General features: G+C 38.7%; 1 protein-coding gene across 14 annotated transcripts in view; it reads right to left on the reverse strand.

The window, feature by feature from the left end:
* The window catches only part of OSBPL6 (oxysterol binding protein like 6), a 238983-nt gene that overhangs the window by 50226 nt on the left and 169038 nt on the right, over window positions 1-19719 (reverse strand). For 13 of the 14 annotated variants that reach the window (XR_010322283.1, XM_023542814.2, XM_003406197.4 and 10 more), the window contains 6 exons: window positions 16878-16970; window positions 10630-10752; window positions 7441-7494; window positions 6234-6347; window positions 5947-6117; window positions 3369-3501 (listed from right to left, as the gene is read on the reverse strand). Coding sequence is in view for 13 of the 14 variants with exons in the window: in XM_023542814.2 (XP_023398582.1) it covers window positions 3369-3501; window positions 5947-6117; window positions 6234-6347; window positions 7441-7494; window positions 10630-10752; window positions 16878-16970 (688 nt within the window). In the remaining variant the exon portion in view is untranslated. The other variant, XM_064286953.1, reaches the window with a different exon arrangement.

A 19719-nucleotide genomic window follows, 5' to 3' on the forward strand; every position in this document is an offset into this window, starting at 1 on the left:
CCCATAGGGTTTTCTTGACTGTAAACTATGAAAACAGATTGCCAGGCTGTCTAGCTTAGCCATTTGAATCACCAGGGGCTCCTCAGACAAAAGAGGAGAAGTGAAATGGTAGAAAAGGACCTAAGTCCTAACATGTCTTTCAAAGAGCAAAACTACACAGTAAGCATCCTGCTGGTAGGAACTTTAACATTATCTTGGTTATCATTCACTGAACATTGTATTTATGTTGTTGTTGTTAGTCAAGTCGACTCCAACTCATGATAATCTTATCTACGACAGAATAAAGTGTTGCCTGGTCCTGTGACATTCTCACAATCGCTAGCATGTTTGAGTCCACTGCAGGTAGTGCCAATACCCAGCACAATCTTTTAGGCATAAGGAATACAGCCATCGGGTAGGATTTGTAGAGTTAACATTCTGGTGAGAGAGAAAAAATCCTAATGTATACAAAAAACAATCTGTATGTTAAACTATTATGTATGCATTTTTAATGATGGCATATAAAGCTGTATATACAAATGGACATTAATGCTTCTATGAAAAAAAATGTGCTCCAACTTCCAAGCAATCACTTAATTTAGATATCTGAGAAGACCTGGACTGATCTAAGTCCACACTTACGAATAGCCAGCCATTTTAAGTATCAGGATTATAATTCAGATATGAGTTCAATAAGATGTTACATGATAAGCTTTTGAAATGCAACCAATCTCAATACTCGGGACAAATGATCAGCACAGACCAAAAAAAAAAAAAAAAGTGCCATGGCAGTTTAGGAAAGGATAGTTTGAGGTCATCAGAGCTTACTTCAAAGAGAGTAGAAATTATTCTTGGTCTGGAAGAGAGGTGAGAAAGATTCAGCAAAATAGGAAGGTAGAGAAGGGCAGAGAGGGCAATCCAGGTTGGGAAGAACAACCTGTGCAAGGGCATGGAAGTGAGGATGTGCAAGTATGTTCAAGAGACAGCAACTGAGTTTAGCTGGGCTATGGATTCTCTTTAAGGGACCCACAGAAGGCAATGCTGGAAGAATAAGTAGGGCCAAAAAGCTGAAAGCCTGGATGCTAAGTGCTGCACTAAGCAGTTTAAACTAAAGCCTTAGAGCAACAGAAAACCACTGAAGAATTTTTTGCATAAAATCTACTTTAAGAAGTATCAGTCTTGAGGGAGCATTACATAGTGGAAAAAGAACTGGCTTTGGAGTTAGTTAAATGTGCATAGCCTCAGTCTCACCAGCAAGGCAGCTATGTGATCTTGGGTATATTCCTTAACCTCTATGCACCTCACTTTCCTCATCTGAAAAGTGGGAATAATGGCAATACTGCACTAAATCCTGGAGGAGAACTGAAAGGCAGGACAGAGGACACAGGTAGATAAGACAGGAAAGGAGGAACACCCCTGAGACTGGAGAAAGAGGCATGAGGGAGATGGGGCTCAGAAGTATTCTGAAGCAGAGAGGGAGAGAGAGAAGTGCATCAAAGCCCATGTCACCTCATTTGATCAGATGAATGGATATTGTCCCAACTAATGGTCTAAATCTTTTCAGTAACAGAAGCGGTAAGATTATATGCCGTGAGTGTGTGTAAGGGTGTAGAAGTTAAAAGAGAGGCTGAAATACCTAGAACCTCTGCTGAAGCAAACCTGCAGAGTTCTAGGAAAATGAGGGTTGGCTTCTTTCTTCAACCTGAATTTCATATACTCAAATTAATGTCTGTGTGTTTTGTGAATACATCCAAGTAAAACCCTTCAGTGGAATGTCAGCTGGATATGCCTTATAAATATGACATCCCTCTTCAAATCATATTTTTACATGAAGATAGAGTTCGGGATACTGTTGTCTCAAGGGGCTGACAAAAAAGCTGCAGACTTCTGGAATTTGCAGACTAGTGAAAAATATGTGTGTTTTTTTCCCAGTATGTATATGTGTATTATTTATTTAGTTTTTTGGATTGGGGATCAACACAAATTCACAAATTTTACTTTTTTAAGTGATGACATCAAAATATAATGTAATATCTACTTTCACCATAATCTCATAAAAGAAATAAGCTTCTTGCAAGGGTGATGGCATAATTTGGGAATGGATAAGGGTGGTTGAACATGATGAACAAAATTAATGTCACTCAACTGTACATATGAAAATTGGTGAAATGTCAAATGCTGTTACATATACTTTTACCACAATTAAAATAAGTTAGGCCCAACATAATATCAAAATAATCTTTAAAAATTAAATCAATTTAGCCTTACAAAACACTATATACTCTGCCCTTGTTTTTCTCACTTTTGATGGTATTATGAAAACTGTCTCAGAATAGAAATGGTCTGTGGACCAACCCTGGAAATGTGCTCTGGATGATTTTAAGGAAAGAGAAAGGCTTCTACAGATTAAGAGGCTCAGGGATGGCAGATTGAGGGAACTGTGTACTGGTTGAGAATATTTAATAACCAACACAGTGGAATACCACTAACAGGTCACTGTAGGTCACCTCTGAATTTTGCCTTTTTACCGGTGAGTTGTCAGGGAACATATACTTATTCTGTGGTCAAGAAAGAGCAACAAGATCAAAAGGGGGGAAATGCAGAACAGAATTCAAATTTTCACGGAATCCAGACTTTCAGGATCCATGAAGGCTGGATGAACTGCCAAAACTATTGCCCTGAGATAATATTTAAACTGTAAACCAAAAACATCCCCTGATGTCTTGTTAAAACCAAACAATAGTTTAGCTTAACTAGTAAAGTATGTCTGCCTTGAGCATTGTGCTCTTTTAAGATCTATACGGGATCAAACTGACCAAAGCAACTTGAAGGCTCAGATAGGAACTTTAGGAGGCAGTGAGTTTAAGTTAATGGGGGAGGAACAACTCAGAAAAGGAGGGTGAGAATGGTTGTACAACCTGAAAAAGGTAATCAATGCCACTGAATTTTACATGTAGAAACTGTTGAGTTGGTGTGTGTTTTCCTGTGTATATTCTCAACAACAGCAAAAGAAAGAACAACACAGGAGGCAGCAGTGGAAGTGACTAGGGAGGAGGGCAGAGGGAGAGCCAAGGACTGCAGCGGGAAGGCAACACTGACTTATGGTGTGACTGCCCTGGGTCCTGGTGTAGAAGACAGAGGGGACTGGTGATGAGATGAGGTGAGAAGGTTGAAGTGGTTGAAAGTCAGGGTAAAGGTAAAAACCAGACTTAGTGTGCAGAAGTGACAGGAACTGTGAGTCGAAGGACAGAGATGGATCTGGTTTATAAAAATAAGAAAAAGGAAAGGTCAAGGCAATAAAAAGGGGTGGGGTGGAGGGGTAACACCCACAATTCACATCTTTTTTTATTTTGGCATATTCTTATAGCCTACCCTGGGAAGGAACTAACCTTCTGCACACCTGTCCATTTCTTCTGAGTCCTGTAGCCAGGCTGCCACTTTACTTTGGCCCGTCGTGCAGGTTGCAGGGAGGCTATTGCTGCATGGTAAAGGAGACTGCCATGGAAAGCTGTTTGGTTGCACCTACCGCACACAAAAATAGGATGGAACATATGGTTACACTAAGCAGAAACAGCACATGTAAATGATTTAAAAAAATACAAGTATTCTCATAGCAACATTAAAAAAGAAAGGATATGTTCAAAATATGGAAGTAGCCTCTTGGCTAAATGTGGCGTGATGTGCTCAGTGAAGCCAAAATTCATAAGCACCAGGACTGTTATGAGGAATGTCATCAAAATAAACAGCACTGTCATCAAGTTGCTATCTCCATCATTTAAAGAAGTGGACATTCAAGTATTCTGTATCTCATACTCACAAGGGCCATATTTTCAGTTACTTAGTAAGTTGTATCTTGCAGCACTCTTAGCTCATGACTGAAGGCCTTTTCTTTCCAATAGGTGCCTGTACCCTGATATGATCAGTTCAAGGTGCCACCAACCACATACGGCTCCTAAATACATTACCCACTAGCAAGCAATGTTGCAATGCTTGGAATGCATACTGGAATTTATAATATTTTAAAAGGCAGTCTTGGGAAGTTCCTACTATCTGTAACTGATAAACTTTTCATTAAAGAGATATTACGTGAGAGGAGTTATCCATATTTGACTTTAATATTCAATTACAACTGATTGTGTCTCTTGTAAATCATTATGAACTGAAGGATGCACATACTTAGCAAACCCAGACTTATTTATTGCCTGCACAGGGCCACAAGCCAATTAACATTCAAAAGTCTCATAATTTGATATTTAGAAAGTAAGCAAAGTGATAAAAATATCTTTCCACTCTTTATTGCATTTTGATAAATGTAATAGAAATCTTATCACTGAGTTAAATCTTAGAAGTATGTCACTGGTAACCAGAGCAATAGATTTTTTATGAAAACAGAGTTGAAGAGGTTTCTTACTTCAAGGCAAAAAGTGGGGAGGACTGGGTTTCATTTCTTCATTCTCAGGTATCTCTCAAGTTATTTAAAAAATAACACTAGGGATAAAAATAATATATCTTTTATCAACACTCTGCCAAAGATGTAGGGAGAAGCTGGAGGACTCCAGTAACTAAACATGTATATTTATAAAAGATCCATCGGATCTCTCATTGAATTTGGACTAACTCTGAAAATTTATTCTGGTTCTCTGCTGCAAATACAGCAGGCCCAGAGAAAACTGGGGACTATCTGGGGCATCGTGAGATGAGTGAATCTGTACACGTCATCTCTTCCTAACCCCCCTCTCCCTTTTCATTTTCAAGCGATTTATATTAAGGTTAACCTAACACCTTATCTCTAGGAGAAAGATAATTAAACAGGCATAGTCCTTGGCCAGGCTGGTAGCCAGAATGAAATGATACAAGATTTGAGAGCCTTGTGAAATATAATTAATGAGATTTAACAAAAATTACTTAAGTAATTTTCACTGAATATAGTGATCTGATTTGATTAGTCTTGCAGTTACTCCATGAGATTTTCCAATGCGCTGTAAAGGGAGCCTGGACATGTAATAATATCACATTCATGCCTGCATAAGTCAACAGAGAAGAGCAGAATCTGCACCGACACGTTCTTGAACCCAGCTCCCCCGGTGGCTCGCTCCCTTGCAGCTGTCTCCAGTCTCGGTTTCAGGTGCCAAGTGTGAAGCTGCGGCACCCCTGGGCAATGCAAGGCGGCCAATATTTGAAAAACCTTAATTATTGAATCAAAGGCGCAAACAGCTGTCTCCTAGCCTGTTGTCACAACCTTGACATTTTACCAGGCACCATCTCTAGATCTTCAGTGCCATAAAAAATGAACTCTTAGCACAGTCCAAAGAATAACTTCGGCTTCCTTTAGTTAGTCTGGCACTTGATACAATGGAAAGGGCACTGAGTTTGGAAACAGAGACCTGGGTTTAGATTCTGGCTCTGCTGTTTAATGGCTATGTAATTTCTGGACAGATTATTTGTTGTCTTTGAGCTTCAGCTAAGATCAGAGATGAATGAGTGACATATAATTAACCAGTGCCTGGTCGCTCACACTGGCTACTACTTATATTATTGTCCTATTTTCTAGCTCACTCACATTAACTTTGCAGGCAAATTCACTGTCTCTCTGTGGGTCATGGGTATGTTACAGCTCAAGGCAAAAAAGCAAGTTTCATTTTCAAAACTTTGGGGTCTTCAGCTCTTTATTACCACCCAGGAAGGCACCCAGTTTCTGGGTGCTGATTATTTCCTGATATTCCTACAAAGACACATGAAAGTGCAGGAAGGAAAAGTACCCATTAATTCTCTTGGTGACGCACATTTCTGCCTTATCTATTCTTGTGAATAACTTTGATCCCAAATGTCACTGTTGTCTTCTGAGTGTTAGTTTACAACATAAACATTCTCTCTCTGGGGTTTTTCAATTGAGACTCAGTTATATACTTACAGACAGTTACATACTTGTGTAATTTTTTAAACAACTTCCACAGAACAAAGTCATACCTTTTCATCTAAAACGGAAACATTAGCAGCTGGTGAGGATTCAGCTGTGGAGGTTGAAGGAAATATGTGAAAACTAGCATCCCTTGGTGACCTCACAATTTCATTCTGACGATACAACCGATGATGGCGCAGTTTGGAGACCCATGCATCAAACCAGTCCTGGGATTTTACCTAAAACAAAGAACAAGAACAGAAAGTGATTAGGAAACCAATTTCCTGATTACTATTGACACTGGCAAGTGATTTCCCTTGATAACGGCAGAGAAACTGTTGAAAAGTGCTTTCACCTTCAAATGATAGATGTGCTCTTCTGTGTCAAGGTCTATTCTCCGAGCTTTCTTTTTAATTGACATGACCGAGAGGCCAACATCGATGCTCCCATGGACCTTCCCTTTTTGAATCTGAAATCAAAAGACTGGTCAATGGGCTGGAGGGATACATAATTAGATGTTTCCATGTTTAATTTAAGTGACCTCAATGTAATCTTTAACGTATCCATGGGAATTAGAATACGACACCTCCTCCAAAAAGAGGAAATGGTTAAGGTTCTCTTAATTTGGGGATGGGTGAAGTTGCAGTGACTTCACACCAGTTTCAATAAGTAATTGTTCATCTCTTATTTCTATTTTTGGCATAACCTATAATGTCAATTCTTCATAATTATAGATTGCACCATTTATATCCCAAAAAAGACATCTTTAGTGGTTCCTAAAATAACAATGGCCAATCTTTGACCTACAACACAGAACATCCTCAAGTAATCAACTGGCGACAGCTGCTGGGGCAGAACTGGGCAGCTGGGACCAGAAAGCACAGAGCAGCAGGCTCTGGCTTCTAGCTGTCCCTTTCTGATCAAGGACGCACAACTGATTCAAAGACAGAGATGGGGACAAACTTAAATTTGAGTCCTCTGTTCTTTCCCCTATACCACAATAATAACAATGAGGGAAATTTCTAGTTTTGCATGCAAACAACTACTTATATCAAAGACAAATAATTTGGAATAATTTTACTGAGTTGGAATTCCAAAGAAATAGGGATGTATGAAATAGAAATGAAGTTCAAAAGACAAGTTTTAAAAGGACGTCAACGAGGAACAAAGATTGTTTTAAATCTCAAAAAAAAAAAAAAAAAAGCATGCAAAGCACAGTTTATTGAGAGATGCTGAAAGCAGGGTATTTGGGTTTTCTCTTTGAGAAAGGGTCATTTTATGAGTACATCACTTTTAGAGTTTAAGCTTCTGTTTTTAATAACATACATCACAATAGTTGAATTAGATCTTCATGCACCAGTTTGAGATTTTACACTAGTCTGACTATAAGCATAAAACATGCCTTGTATGCAATGTAGAGGTTTGGTAGCTTGTTAAATGTTACAGGTATAGAAATGCACAAAGCTGGTAACTACAGCACAAAGCTTGTACAATTATGGTATTTACTCACTTCAAGAAGAATTCTAAATCAGTCTTTGGAAAACATCCTGTGTGCTACTTACATCAAGTGGTGCCTTTGAATACTTTAACATTCCATTATCCAGGACAAAAAAACGCTGCAAGAACCAGAAAACTCACAGTTACTGTCTGTATTTTGAATTATATATAACATTCACAAACGCGGATCTAATGTTGCTTGGCATTTAGCAATCAATATGTTCAATCATTTTAATGTATTTGTATCCAGTGTACCTGGACATGGTCTGTCACGCTAAATGGTAAGGAGACCAGAGCTTTATTCCCATCCTTTAAACCCACTATGGTTCTTTTCACACATAATCCAATAGGCAAGGAGCCTTTAAACTGTGTTTTTCTCAATAGGAAGAAATCTCAGGGCCTACATCTGAAAGACCTTCTGAGTTAACCACATTGGGATATTTTTGAAACTGAGGTAACAAGACAGCAGATAAAATTAAAAGCTAAATGCCTTGCCTCCTGGCAAGTGTGGAAACAATCATCTGGAGTAAGTCACAGGGTGATTCCATGAGGAGTTTGTATACACCAAACTTTTCACCCTGGAGGTGAACTCCTGAACTTCTCCCAACACCATGGGTAATACCTGAAAATGCTCACGTCCATTACAGAATACTGAATTATCAGGAAAGTTTAAGAAGTGGCATTAGCAATACGCTCCTATCGCCACTTAGCAAAACACTTAAATTTCACTATTAGCAGAAAAGATGAAAAATGATTTCTGAACTACATTAAGAACTAAAAAAATTATTTTTGTCTCCTCCAAGGTGTTCCTGGTCAAATATAAACAGATGCTGCCATTTTTGTCCAGCACCCACTCAGGAACTCTCTACTGTTGATTTCCCTCCCCTGGACAACTCACAGCAGAACAACAGCTGTCAGGACCTAACCAAACAGCGGATCTGCTGCTCTCCTCTATGATCTACAGGTTCAGGAAGTCTTTCTACTGCTGGAAAATCTTTATGTGATTCAGAAACTCTTAGCTGCTGAGGTGGCAGGCAGTCAGGCCCGAAGACACCTGCACAGAGCTCCGAAAAGTTCACTCTATTCCCTCTGCTACAGGTTCTGGGAGGCAACAAGTAAGCACAGGAAGATAGAATTGCTAGTTAAAACACACTTGATCACTCAACCACCCACGACTTGGGCAATCTAATGGGCTGAGGCTTAGTATAAACACATGGCAGCATTAGGGACCAGGAGGAAAGGCAATGCAAGGGATGTTGTTATTGGTTGCTGTTGAGTCAATTCTGACTCATGGTGACCCAGCATGTGCAGAGCAGAACTGCCACAGGGTTTTCAAGGCTGTGACCTTTCAGAAGCAGATCGCCAGGCCTGTCTTCCAAGGTGCTTCTGAGTGGGATTGAACCACTTTTGGCTAGTAGTTGAGCATTTAACCATTTGCATTGCCCAGGCACTCCCTATGCAAGGGATACCCTCCTGTTATTTATTTAGCAAAATATTTAAAGGCATGATTCAGAAAGAGTTGCTGTTGAAACAGCCAGTTTTGCTGAAACATAAATTTAGAGCAATAAATTAAAGTGAGTGACTGATATGAAACTGGTTTCTCTGACCTCTTTCTCATTTATCCATTTCTATCAAAGAATCTTAGCAGATAAAACCTATAGGATAGTCATGGGAAAACAAAGGGTAGCAAAGCTTTTGATTGGAGAAATTACAAAGTGGTAAGGTCAGGGTTAAAGGCAAAGGTGATCCTAGGAAGGTGAATGACTAGGGGGGCCAAATTAAAGGAAAAACAAGAGTGCAGAGAGACTCCTGGCATTGGGATAATATTGTGGGTTCAGGGGAGGTGGTCTCAGACTGGGGTAAGGGCACATTAGTCAGAAGCTCCTTTTGACTGTTTTCACTCCACCCTTGGAGACAGAGGAGTGAGGTAACATTTTCCATCCATTTAGTTTTAGGTCTTCCCCTTAAAGAACAAAAAATATACTTCCTCAAGGAAGTTATAATCCATAGCCACATGCCTTGAATATAACTATAAAGAACAGATGGGTTAAGTGGAGGGATCATTCTCCTAGTGATTTCATAGAAGAGACGCGGTGGTCTGTCAAAGAGTTTATATTGAAAATGGAAGACGACTTTTTCTTGTTGCTGTTGCTATTAGCTGCTATTGAGTAAGCCCCCGACTCGTGGTGACCCCATGTACAATAAAACAAACTGCTGCCATGCCCTGCACCATCCCCACAATCTGTTGTAGATCGGACCATTGTGATCCGCTGGGTTTTTATTGGCTGATTTCCAGAAGTAGATCGCCAAACCTTTCTTCCTAGTCTGTCTTAGTCTGGAAGCTCCACCAAAACCTATTCAGCAACCTAGCAACATGCAGGCTTCCACTGACACATGGGCGGTGGCCGTGCAAGAGGTGCATTGGCCAAGAATCGAGCCAGGTCTCTGGCAGTGGAAGGTGAGAATTCTACCACTGATACACCAATGCCTTCTTCTCTTTCTTAGGGTTACAGAATTCTTGCTCAAGTATTTGCAACAATGTAATAAAAATTCTTTCTCCATAATTAAAACTGGGATGCAGACAAAGGATGTGGAGGAATAAGGAAGGAATAAACCACATACTTCAAAGAGCAGTAAACAAGCTTTCAGGATCAGTAATTTTCCAAGTTTAGATTGCACTGACAGCAGTAATTCTAGGAACTCACACCAAGGAACTAAACAGACATTCATGTATAAAGATCCTCACCACAACATCATAAGAGCAGAAAATTAATCAGGTCTTATATACCCAGCAATAAGGAACTGATCAAATTTTTTTTATATACCCAGCTATAAGGAACTGATCAAATCAATAGTGGGATATACAATCCAACAAAATACAAGCCTGCACTTAAAAACATCTCATATTTAGAAGAATATTTGATAGCATGAAAACTTATTCATACTAAGTTAAGTGAAAAAAGATTATAAAACAGTATGTACAAAATTTACTTTAAATATCTGGTTAAACTGGATTTTAAATATCATGTAAAATATTTTTCTCTGCATACGTACTGTATCACAGATGACTTAAGTAGGTGTAATATGACCAAGAGGTCAGCAGATGCAGCCTGTATCGTTACGATAAGGCCTTGAAAACTAGTTTTACACATTTACACATACAACCATACTCTGGGTTTCCTACCCTGCGATATTAAATAAGATCCTGTCTATTACTGAAGATAATTTGAACATGAATGTGATTAAAATTTTACCTTGTGCCAGCCTTTTAAAGGCCATTTTCTTTTTTTCAGCATAAAGCCTTCATGTTTATCTGGTTTCTGGACATTGGTTTGGCCTATTTTCAGCCCTTCTATAATTTCCCAGCTGTCAGCTTCCTAAGAGGAAAGAACAAAAACAAGTCACACATTTCTAGGTGCTTCATAACACACTTCCAGCAGATTTTTAAGTAGAAGTTGCTTTTGAACCACTAAAAGTATGAACAACATTCCAGGGCAAACTCTAACATCGGACACAGTTATGCACTTTTTTAATTGAAGTTAAAATGAGTTTCCCAGGTTGACCCGCAGGTATACAGGGTCCATTAGAGATCGGTTAGAGCTACCTCATCTACTTGGAGCTGAATGGAATTTTGATTCACCTGTACTCAGAATGTTTAAAATGCATTTTTCCAGGCAATTAACCTCCTGGCACAGAGGAACTTTAAAGTTTCAAACTAAGACTGTTTTAAAGACAAATGTTCAATTAATTGTGTGGACCTGGCTTTCTGTCTAGTAATGGAAAGGTCACTGCAGGTCTAAAGTGCCCCATAACCTACTATTAACAGTGCAGTGCATCGCTTAGTCATCTGTTTCCTCTTGGTGAGGCTGCGTGCGCCCGCTCGCTAAACACACACCAAGAAGTTGAGGGTTTGGAAGCATCCTGAGATACACACACCCCTGGGAGCCTCTGGAGAGAGAACCAGACTGTAAGGCCAGAAATCTTGCGTTCCAGAGTCCACACCATCACCCTCCGCTGTTAACAACAATGACTAAATGACGGTAATCTCATCAGTAAGATTTTACATGATTTGTTCATCTACAGAGTTTTAATTTCTTTTAATTAGCTGCCAACATTTGAAAATAAGATTTCAGACTTTGAAATCTCAAATTTTTAGTGTTTTTTGAAAGCCTATCAAATCTGGCAACTCAGGGCCTGCCCCAAGTAAAGGCAGCTCACCTTCACTTTGCCACAATCCCCAAAGGGGCTGCTTCTCTATTACCTACCTGGCCCTTAGTGACATTCTGAGTTGTAACCCTAGGAGGTGAATTCTAAGGTCCCACATAATGCTAAGACAACCACTGGCCCATGATACACCTTAACAGCCCATATTCTACACCCCAGGCACGTCTGGTGACAGTCAGGGCCAAGATGAAGCCCTTTTAAAAATTAAACAGAAGCTGTGGCTCCTGAGGCAGGAACACCACCACCTTTTCACATCCCACGTACAACTGCTACAATCCTGCCCTCAACGCAGGGAAGCAAATGCTCTCAGTGTAATCTGCTCTGCTGCCTCAGCCTCTGAAAGCTGGACGCAGTGACCATTGATCAGAGCAGACCCCCTGCAGAGTGCCCTATCCCAAACTGATATGGGAAGCTGCCTTCTGAAAAAATACGTTCTATCAGAAATTACTCCCTTAGACCATAGAATAAGGGCCTCAATAGGAATGGCTGATGGATTTCATCTTAGGGCAGACGGATCTGCTGCCCACATGGCCAGATGGCAGCTGACCCAGACCCTGCTGAATGACTGACTGAGAGGCTTCGACAAGCCTCAGAGGCAAAGGTGCCATAATCCATTACTGACGCTGGGGACAGGAAGGGAGAGGGCTGCGGATTCAACATCCCCTCCTCCTTCCCCTTCTTCCTCCTCTCGTCAGAGAAGCTGCTAACCCTCTGTCCAAGTCAAATCTGTATGTTTAAGTTCAAATATGTGGAAGGGGGTGGGATTTTTACATAAATTTTACGTTTCTAAAAGATGTGGCTGGACATCGCTTCGTTCTAATGTTATTAACAGTAGGATATGGCCCTGACTTCCAAAAAGCTCTCTAAACCCAGCATCACAGCTCCATCTTCCCACATTTCCCATCGTCAACTTCTTGGTCATCTCCGAAGGGACACTAATGACTCAACTACATACAGAAACACATCTATCCGTGTTCATTTGGCTACATTAGGAATTCTTTAAAGGGCCTGTAAATCTTGAAAGAGGCCGTAAATAAGAACCCAAGAAGTAGTTTTCTACTTGGAGATAATTTATCAGAAACTATGACTGATCCAGTCAAAACTGCTAATTAGATAATTTTTTTTTTTTTAATATTTCTGATAAGACATCTCAGGCTCTATACCAAGTTTTTGGAGAATACTTTATAAATGTAGGTAAAGTGTACAGCTTTGAAATCCTAATTTTTTAATACTGAATTGTAATTTGGCAAGTAACCCTGCTTCTGAATACTGTAGGAGAAAATAGGTGTTTATGAAAAGTCCAATATCTTTGGCTTTCTACTCTCACCAGAAAACTAGACAACTACTCTATTCTATACAAATGGTTAATTTTTACCGATTTTGTTTTAAAGGTTTACTATAACCAATAAATTCAAACTCTTCATATATGTGTAAGTATATTCATTAGTGCTTTCTCAGTTCTTAGAGAGAGAACAGCTATATTTAATAGCATTTCTGTATTTGTGGCCCCATCCATGTACAGCATCTCTAGAAGAACAGCATTTTTGTTTCTGGCTAGGTCTTATTTGAAGGCTAGTGTTCATCTTCGATTTATTCTGTATGTATGTGACGAAGAATACCCTGTTTAACTTGTGCAAATGTAAACACTTAATAATAAGACCAAATGCTTTCAGAAATTCTTTTCTAATTAAACTCAGGATGTAATAAAAGCTTGTCCCTGTGGTGCTACAGCTACTGCTTTCTATCACAGTGTTTTTCTCTTTCCTTCTATGGAAGTTTAACTGCAGAGGAAAAAGGAAGGATCACATTGTAATGGCGAAAGTTAAACATTTTTAAGCATAAGTGTAGCAGCTCTAAGCAAATAATTCTATTCTCTCTGATGCAATATTTCTAAAGCCCAGCAAAATAAACGGAAAAGAATTCAAATACGGTTAAATAAGCTGTCAACCTGACAAAGAGGCAAAGGATAAAACTAGAGCAAACAACATTCTACCTATTTCAATTATAAATGATGACGAGAATGTTACAAATAAGGTAAGAAACGAAATAACCCACCCCAGGACAAGAAAGAAGCTTCTATGTTCTATTTTCTGTTATGTTCAAATTTTTCCCCTTTATGCTTAGTAAAAGGAGCCCTGGTGGTGCAGTGGTTAAGCGTTCGGCTGCTTACCAAAAGGTTGGTGATCCAAACCCACCAGTCACTCCATGGGAGAAAGATGTGTCAGTCTGCTTCTGTAAAGATTACCTGTTGTCATCGAGTCCATTCTGACTCATAGCGACCCTATAGGGCAGAGTAGAACTGCCCCATAGCGTTTCCAAGGAGCAGCTGGTGGACTCGAACTGCTGATTTTTTGGTCAGCAGCCTACCTCTTAACCACTGAGCCATCAGGGCTCCATTCCCTTGGACGCTCTACGGGGCAGTTCTACTCTGTCTTATCCGGTCACTATGAGTCGGAATCAACTCGATGGCAATGGGTTTATGTTTAGTAAACTAGGTCTACCTTAAAACTAAAAAACCAAACCCGCTGCCATCAAGTTGATTCCGACTCATAGTGACCCTACAAGACTGAGCAGAATTGCCCCATAGGGTTTCTAAGGAGCACCTAGTGGATCTGAACTGCTGACCTTCTGGTTAACAGCCATAGCTCTTAACCACTATGCCACCAGAGTTTCCGGTCTATCTTAAAGCTAAAATCCCTTTCTGAAAATTGAAGAAAACTGGCTGGCTGTCATGGTTAAGATTGTGTGTTAACTTCACTGGGCCTTGATTCTCAGTGGTTTGGCAGTTATGTAATGATATAGTTTGGCAGTTATGATGTAATCTGGCAGTTATGTAATAATGTAGTCATATTTCATGATGTGATCAGCCAATCAATTGTAAGGGGAGTTTCCTTGGGGGTTTGGCCTGCATCCAATATATAGATGGAGGTTCTGGTGCAGCTTGCTTGCTTGCTCTGGATCCTGCATCTAACTCATCATCATTTGACCTTCAGTTCTTGGGACTTGAGCCAGTGGCCTGCCATATTGCCTGCCAATCTTGGGATTTGTCAGCCTCCACAGTCTGTGAGCCAGTGGCCTGCCATCTTACTTGCCGATCCTACAGCTATGTGAGTCAGGAGGAGCCTCCAGCTCTCATATGTATCTCATATATATGTGAGTGTGTGCGTGTGTGTGTGTCTGTATGTGTGTGCTTCACTGGTTTTGCTTCTCTAGGGAACCCATCCTAAAACAGGGGTTAATTTTGATTGACAATAATTTTCTGCTCAAAATCTCCCACTTTCCTACGTTAATTATAATAGAAACAGAGTCAGAAACCTTAATGTGGTAATGTCAGTACAGTACTCCCCCTAATCTGTGGTTTTGCTCTCCATAGTTTCAGTTACCCACGATCAATCATGGTTTGAAAATGTCGAATGAGTATGTAGCATGATGAAATCTCACACTGCCCTGCTCTATCATTCATACAACTTATTTCAGTATATTGCTATAACTATTCTATTTTATTATTAGTTATTGTTGTTAATCTCTTACTATACTTAATTTATACATAAACTTTATCATAGGTATGTATGTATAGGACAAATTATAGTATACTCAGGATTCAGTATAATTTATGGTTTCAGGCATCCATGGGAGGTCTTAAAATGTATCCCCCTGGATAAGGGGGGACTACCGTATTTGGCTTGAGTCAAATACACATTTTTTTTCCAAATACACATTTTTGCTATTATAGAAAAATTTAAAACACTTCTCTCTGTATCTCTCACTATTGTGGTCTCTATTTCCCTCTGCTCTAATTGTCACACACTTCCCAGGTGACTCTGGACAACTTGCTTATACTCCAAGTCTCTGATTCCTTATCAGTAAAATGACAATATCTTTATCCACTTCATTGAGTTGTATGTTGATTAAGAGAGAGAAAGCATGTACTAATCCATTGCCTGGTACATGGCAGGTGTTCAATAAATGTTAGTTATCTTTTCCATTATGCCTGTGCTTATCTATACTCTTTCTCCTTTAACTCACTATGAGATAAAACTGAGGTTCCAAAGAGAGTACTAGTTATATCCACAAAGCAGACATTCTTTATTTCTCATCCAAATGGAAACAATCAGACTATTTTTTAAATTTCTCTCTAAATTACTTTTTAGAGTTCAATAACACCCTTTTTTTAAGTTTAGCAGCTTACTCCATCTGAAAGAATAAGCTTTATAGCTTAAAATATCTCTAAAATATAAATAGGTGCAATGTATATATTCTACAACACTATGGTACTACACTATTTTTTTCTTAAAGTATTGTATTTAATATTGGGAAAACAAAGTGGAAGTATCATTTATACATAGTAAGATGTTAACCTTCTTTGGAAATAAAGTGCTATTTTTATATCTGAACTCACAATTTATATGTATTGTATTTTCAGAGTTTCTTGATAAGGTAGTCAGGCCACTGGCTATCTCTGGGAGTCCGTGAGGGGTTGGGGATGAACAGGACGGTGTTTAGAGTCCCCTCAGCTTTTCTTCATGATTTTCGTGTTTTATACAGAAATGCATTCAGATGTTTCCTTAGTCCTGGGAAGAGAAGGCTGAAGGGGAGGGAACACTGGCTTCCACGAGAGGGAAAAGGTCTTAATAAATAATTTGCTCCTCCTAGGAAGGTCAAATGTGAGGAGAAAACTAGAATTCTGAATGTTCAACAGGCCCCCTGTGTGGGGACTATTTTACCTTGCAGGTGGCGTAGAGCTTAAAAGCACCGGTCATAGAATTAGAGAAATCTAAGTTTGGGAAAGTTACTAACTCTCTATTCCATATTTGTAAACAGTGTGGAGCTGTTCATAGGATTATATGAAATGGGATAATGTATTTAAGCATTTAGCGCAGTGCTCGGTGAGCAGGATGTAGCCCATAAATGGATGCGGCCATTATTACTCTTACTGCTGCAAGACTCAGTGGTCTTTTTCTGTTAGCTCTGCATGAAAATATTTGCTCATTTCTCCAACAGGGAATGGCAATAGAATTTTTTGCCTTCTTCCTTTCAAACAGCGAGAATTTTGTACTTTGGATGTAACCTTGAAAATGACAAGAAAATATACGTTCATCTATTGCCTCCTAGCCCCATAGAACCCCTATATACTGGGGGCAGAAAGAAATGAAAGACCAACCCTGTTACTGGCTTCACAGCTACATTAGGGGAGTCAAGTGTAAAGGTTATTTACACTTCAACAGGTCCCAGAGCAGGCACTATGCCTTCTGAGAAAGCAGGATATTTCGTTACTGACCTTGGAGAGGAGGATTGGCTCTGGTTCTAGCAATTGCCGACTTACAGAGGGCTCGGTGCTAGAGGAAGCAGTCCTCTCCAATATGTGAATACTCTGAAAATAAATATAAATAAAGCCCAAGGTTAGACAACTCACTTCTCATATGGATGGGCATGGAGGTGAGATCACATACATCACAGATCACTATGTTACAAACGGCAAGTTCCTGAAGAGACTAAATTCAGCAGCAACAGTCAGAAAAATCCGTCAGCACCAGATTTCGGTTGTCCTCTCTATTGCTGCTGAACATCTGCTGTGATGACAGTTTCAGTTTTCCTGTCAGAGTAATATTCCTTGAAAAATTTAGGACACACACATACAAAATAGTAAGTCCAGAGTAAGTCTGAACGTTTTTATAAATTGATGAGACTAGGATATCTAATACTGAGAAAAAGACAAAGGTCTAAATGAAAAAAAATCAAGTCCCTTAATCCTATTTAATTTTTTAGTGTCTTAGACATACACGCAGAGAAGAAAACAATTTATCGAATACGATAAACAGTAGATGTCTTTTATGAAGACAATAAAGAGCATTTGTAGAGCCATAAGATAACATTCCAAAAACAAAAAAAAAGGGCCAAGTACATGAACAGACAACTTGCATGGAATATTGGAAAAGACGTGCAACCTCAGAAATATTTAAAGAAATGAAATCCAAACTAATAAGATTTTTTACCCATCAGGTCTAGGATTGGGTTGAGATTGGGGGAAAGGAATATAAAGTGGGTATTTTTTTTTTTTTTTATGATCCTTCTAAAGAATAATTTTACAGTTACATCACAACCTTTGGGAAAATAAATATATGTCTCATCGACCCAGCAATTCTACACCTAAGTCTTTAAGAAAATAATCACACAGGTATATAGAGGTGTAAGAACAAAAGCATTATTTCTTGTAAAGAAAAACAAATCAAGAAAACCAAATATTGAATACATACAAGAATAGTACAGACCTATAAGAAAATACCACACTTATAATAGTATGCTTATGATTCATAATGACAATATGGATCTATGTTTATTGGTATGGAAAAATAACCCATGGTATTCTATCAACAAAAAATTGGGCTATAAAAAGTACGCAGATATTCAGCCAAAAAGAGAAATGAAATTGTGATACATGCTACGATATGGATGACTTGAAAACATTATGCTGAGTGAAATAAGTCAGACACAAAAGGACAGTGTATAATCTCACTTATACAAAATATCTAGAATAGGCAAATTCATAGAGACAAGTTCATCAGTGATTACCAGGGGCTGGCGAGAGGGAGGAGTGGCGAGTTTACTGCTGAGGGAGTACTGAGTTTGTGTTTGGAGTGATGAAAAACTTTCACAAATAGACGTGGTGACAGTTGCACAACACAGTGAATGTAATTAATATCACTAAATTATTGTACACCTAAAAATGGTTAAAATGGAAAGTTTTTAAATATATTTTGCCACAATAAAATTATATATAAAAACGCATACACACGTATATAAGATGATGTTATGCACGTAATCAAAATATACTTCAGAATGTTAACAGCAGCTACACCTCAGGGGTGGGATTACAGGTAAATTTTAATTCTCGTTACTTATTTACCTCATTTTCATATATATATTTTTTGCAATAAGTGATACTACTTGTATACTTGGAAAAAAAATTAGTCGCTTTCTATGGCAGGCATACACTTGAAAGAAATCTAAGGGATAACCTAATAGAAATAATATTCAAATACAGGCTGAAAAATGAAATGTAGCATTTCACTTTAGTAATAATTTGTTGCTTTAATAAACAAGGTACATGTTTTATTTATGTATTGAAGTTTCTATTTTTGGTCTCTGGAAAACTATTAGATCAGTATTTGCTTTTTTATGAAAAATTACACTTGGATCTGTGTCAAATTATTCTTATTTTTCTACAAATTTTCTAGCTTTTGGGTATTTCTATTACCTTATAATATGTACTCTTCAAATATATCTGAACAAAACTTCCTTAAAAGTAAATTAGATGAAGTACTTTTTAAACATATGAGTTGACCATTTCTGACAAAGAACCTTGACCAATAAAGATATATGTGTCACTGTATTCCCAAGATTGAAAAAGGCTTCCTCCCATCACCTAAAATAAAATAAGTTTATAATTTCAGATGAGTCCCTTCAGATGGGGGAAAAAAAAAGTTCCCTAAGATACTGTTTCTAAATATCAAGAATTAGAACCAATTAGAAACCACACATTTTTAGTACCAAGTTCCCTCTTCACTATTTAATAACAACAAAACAAAGTTCAGTAAATATAATTAAGTAGAAAACCAGACATTGCCAGTGAAACGTGCCATTCACTCGTTCACGCAATCAACAGTTCAGTACTGGGCACCTACACTGTGGCAGGCACAGATGACAAGGCTACGAAGAACGAAACAGACAAAAGAACTGCTCTTGTCATGCTCATATTCCAGAGAGAAGACTTATCACAAAAAGGCCTAATAATGCTAAAAACACTGTTTTTAAACCCGTGCTTTTTAAACCTGTCCCATGTGGCTGCTGCTTTTACTTACTGTCATTTTTTCCAGTCAGGTATCTTATGTCTGAGCTTCTCTTTAAGAACCACCCCCATTCATGTACTTTCAGGTTGCTGGGCAATAAAACACACATACCTCCTCCTCCCCTCCTCCGCCCTCAATTAAAACACACACACACACACACACACACACACACACAAAACAAAACAAAACATGATAAGAAAAGCAAATCCTGGGAAGAAACTTGATCTTAGCAACTATGTAGGCAAGAAATAAAGGATTAACTCAAGCAAGTTG

The sequence above is a fragment of the Loxodonta africana genome, chromosome 6 (assembly GCF_030014295.1).
Source record: "Loxodonta africana isolate mLoxAfr1 chromosome 6, mLoxAfr1.hap2, whole genome shotgun sequence".
Taxonomy (NCBI): Eukaryota; Metazoa; Chordata; class Mammalia; order Proboscidea; family Elephantidae; genus Loxodonta; species Loxodonta africana.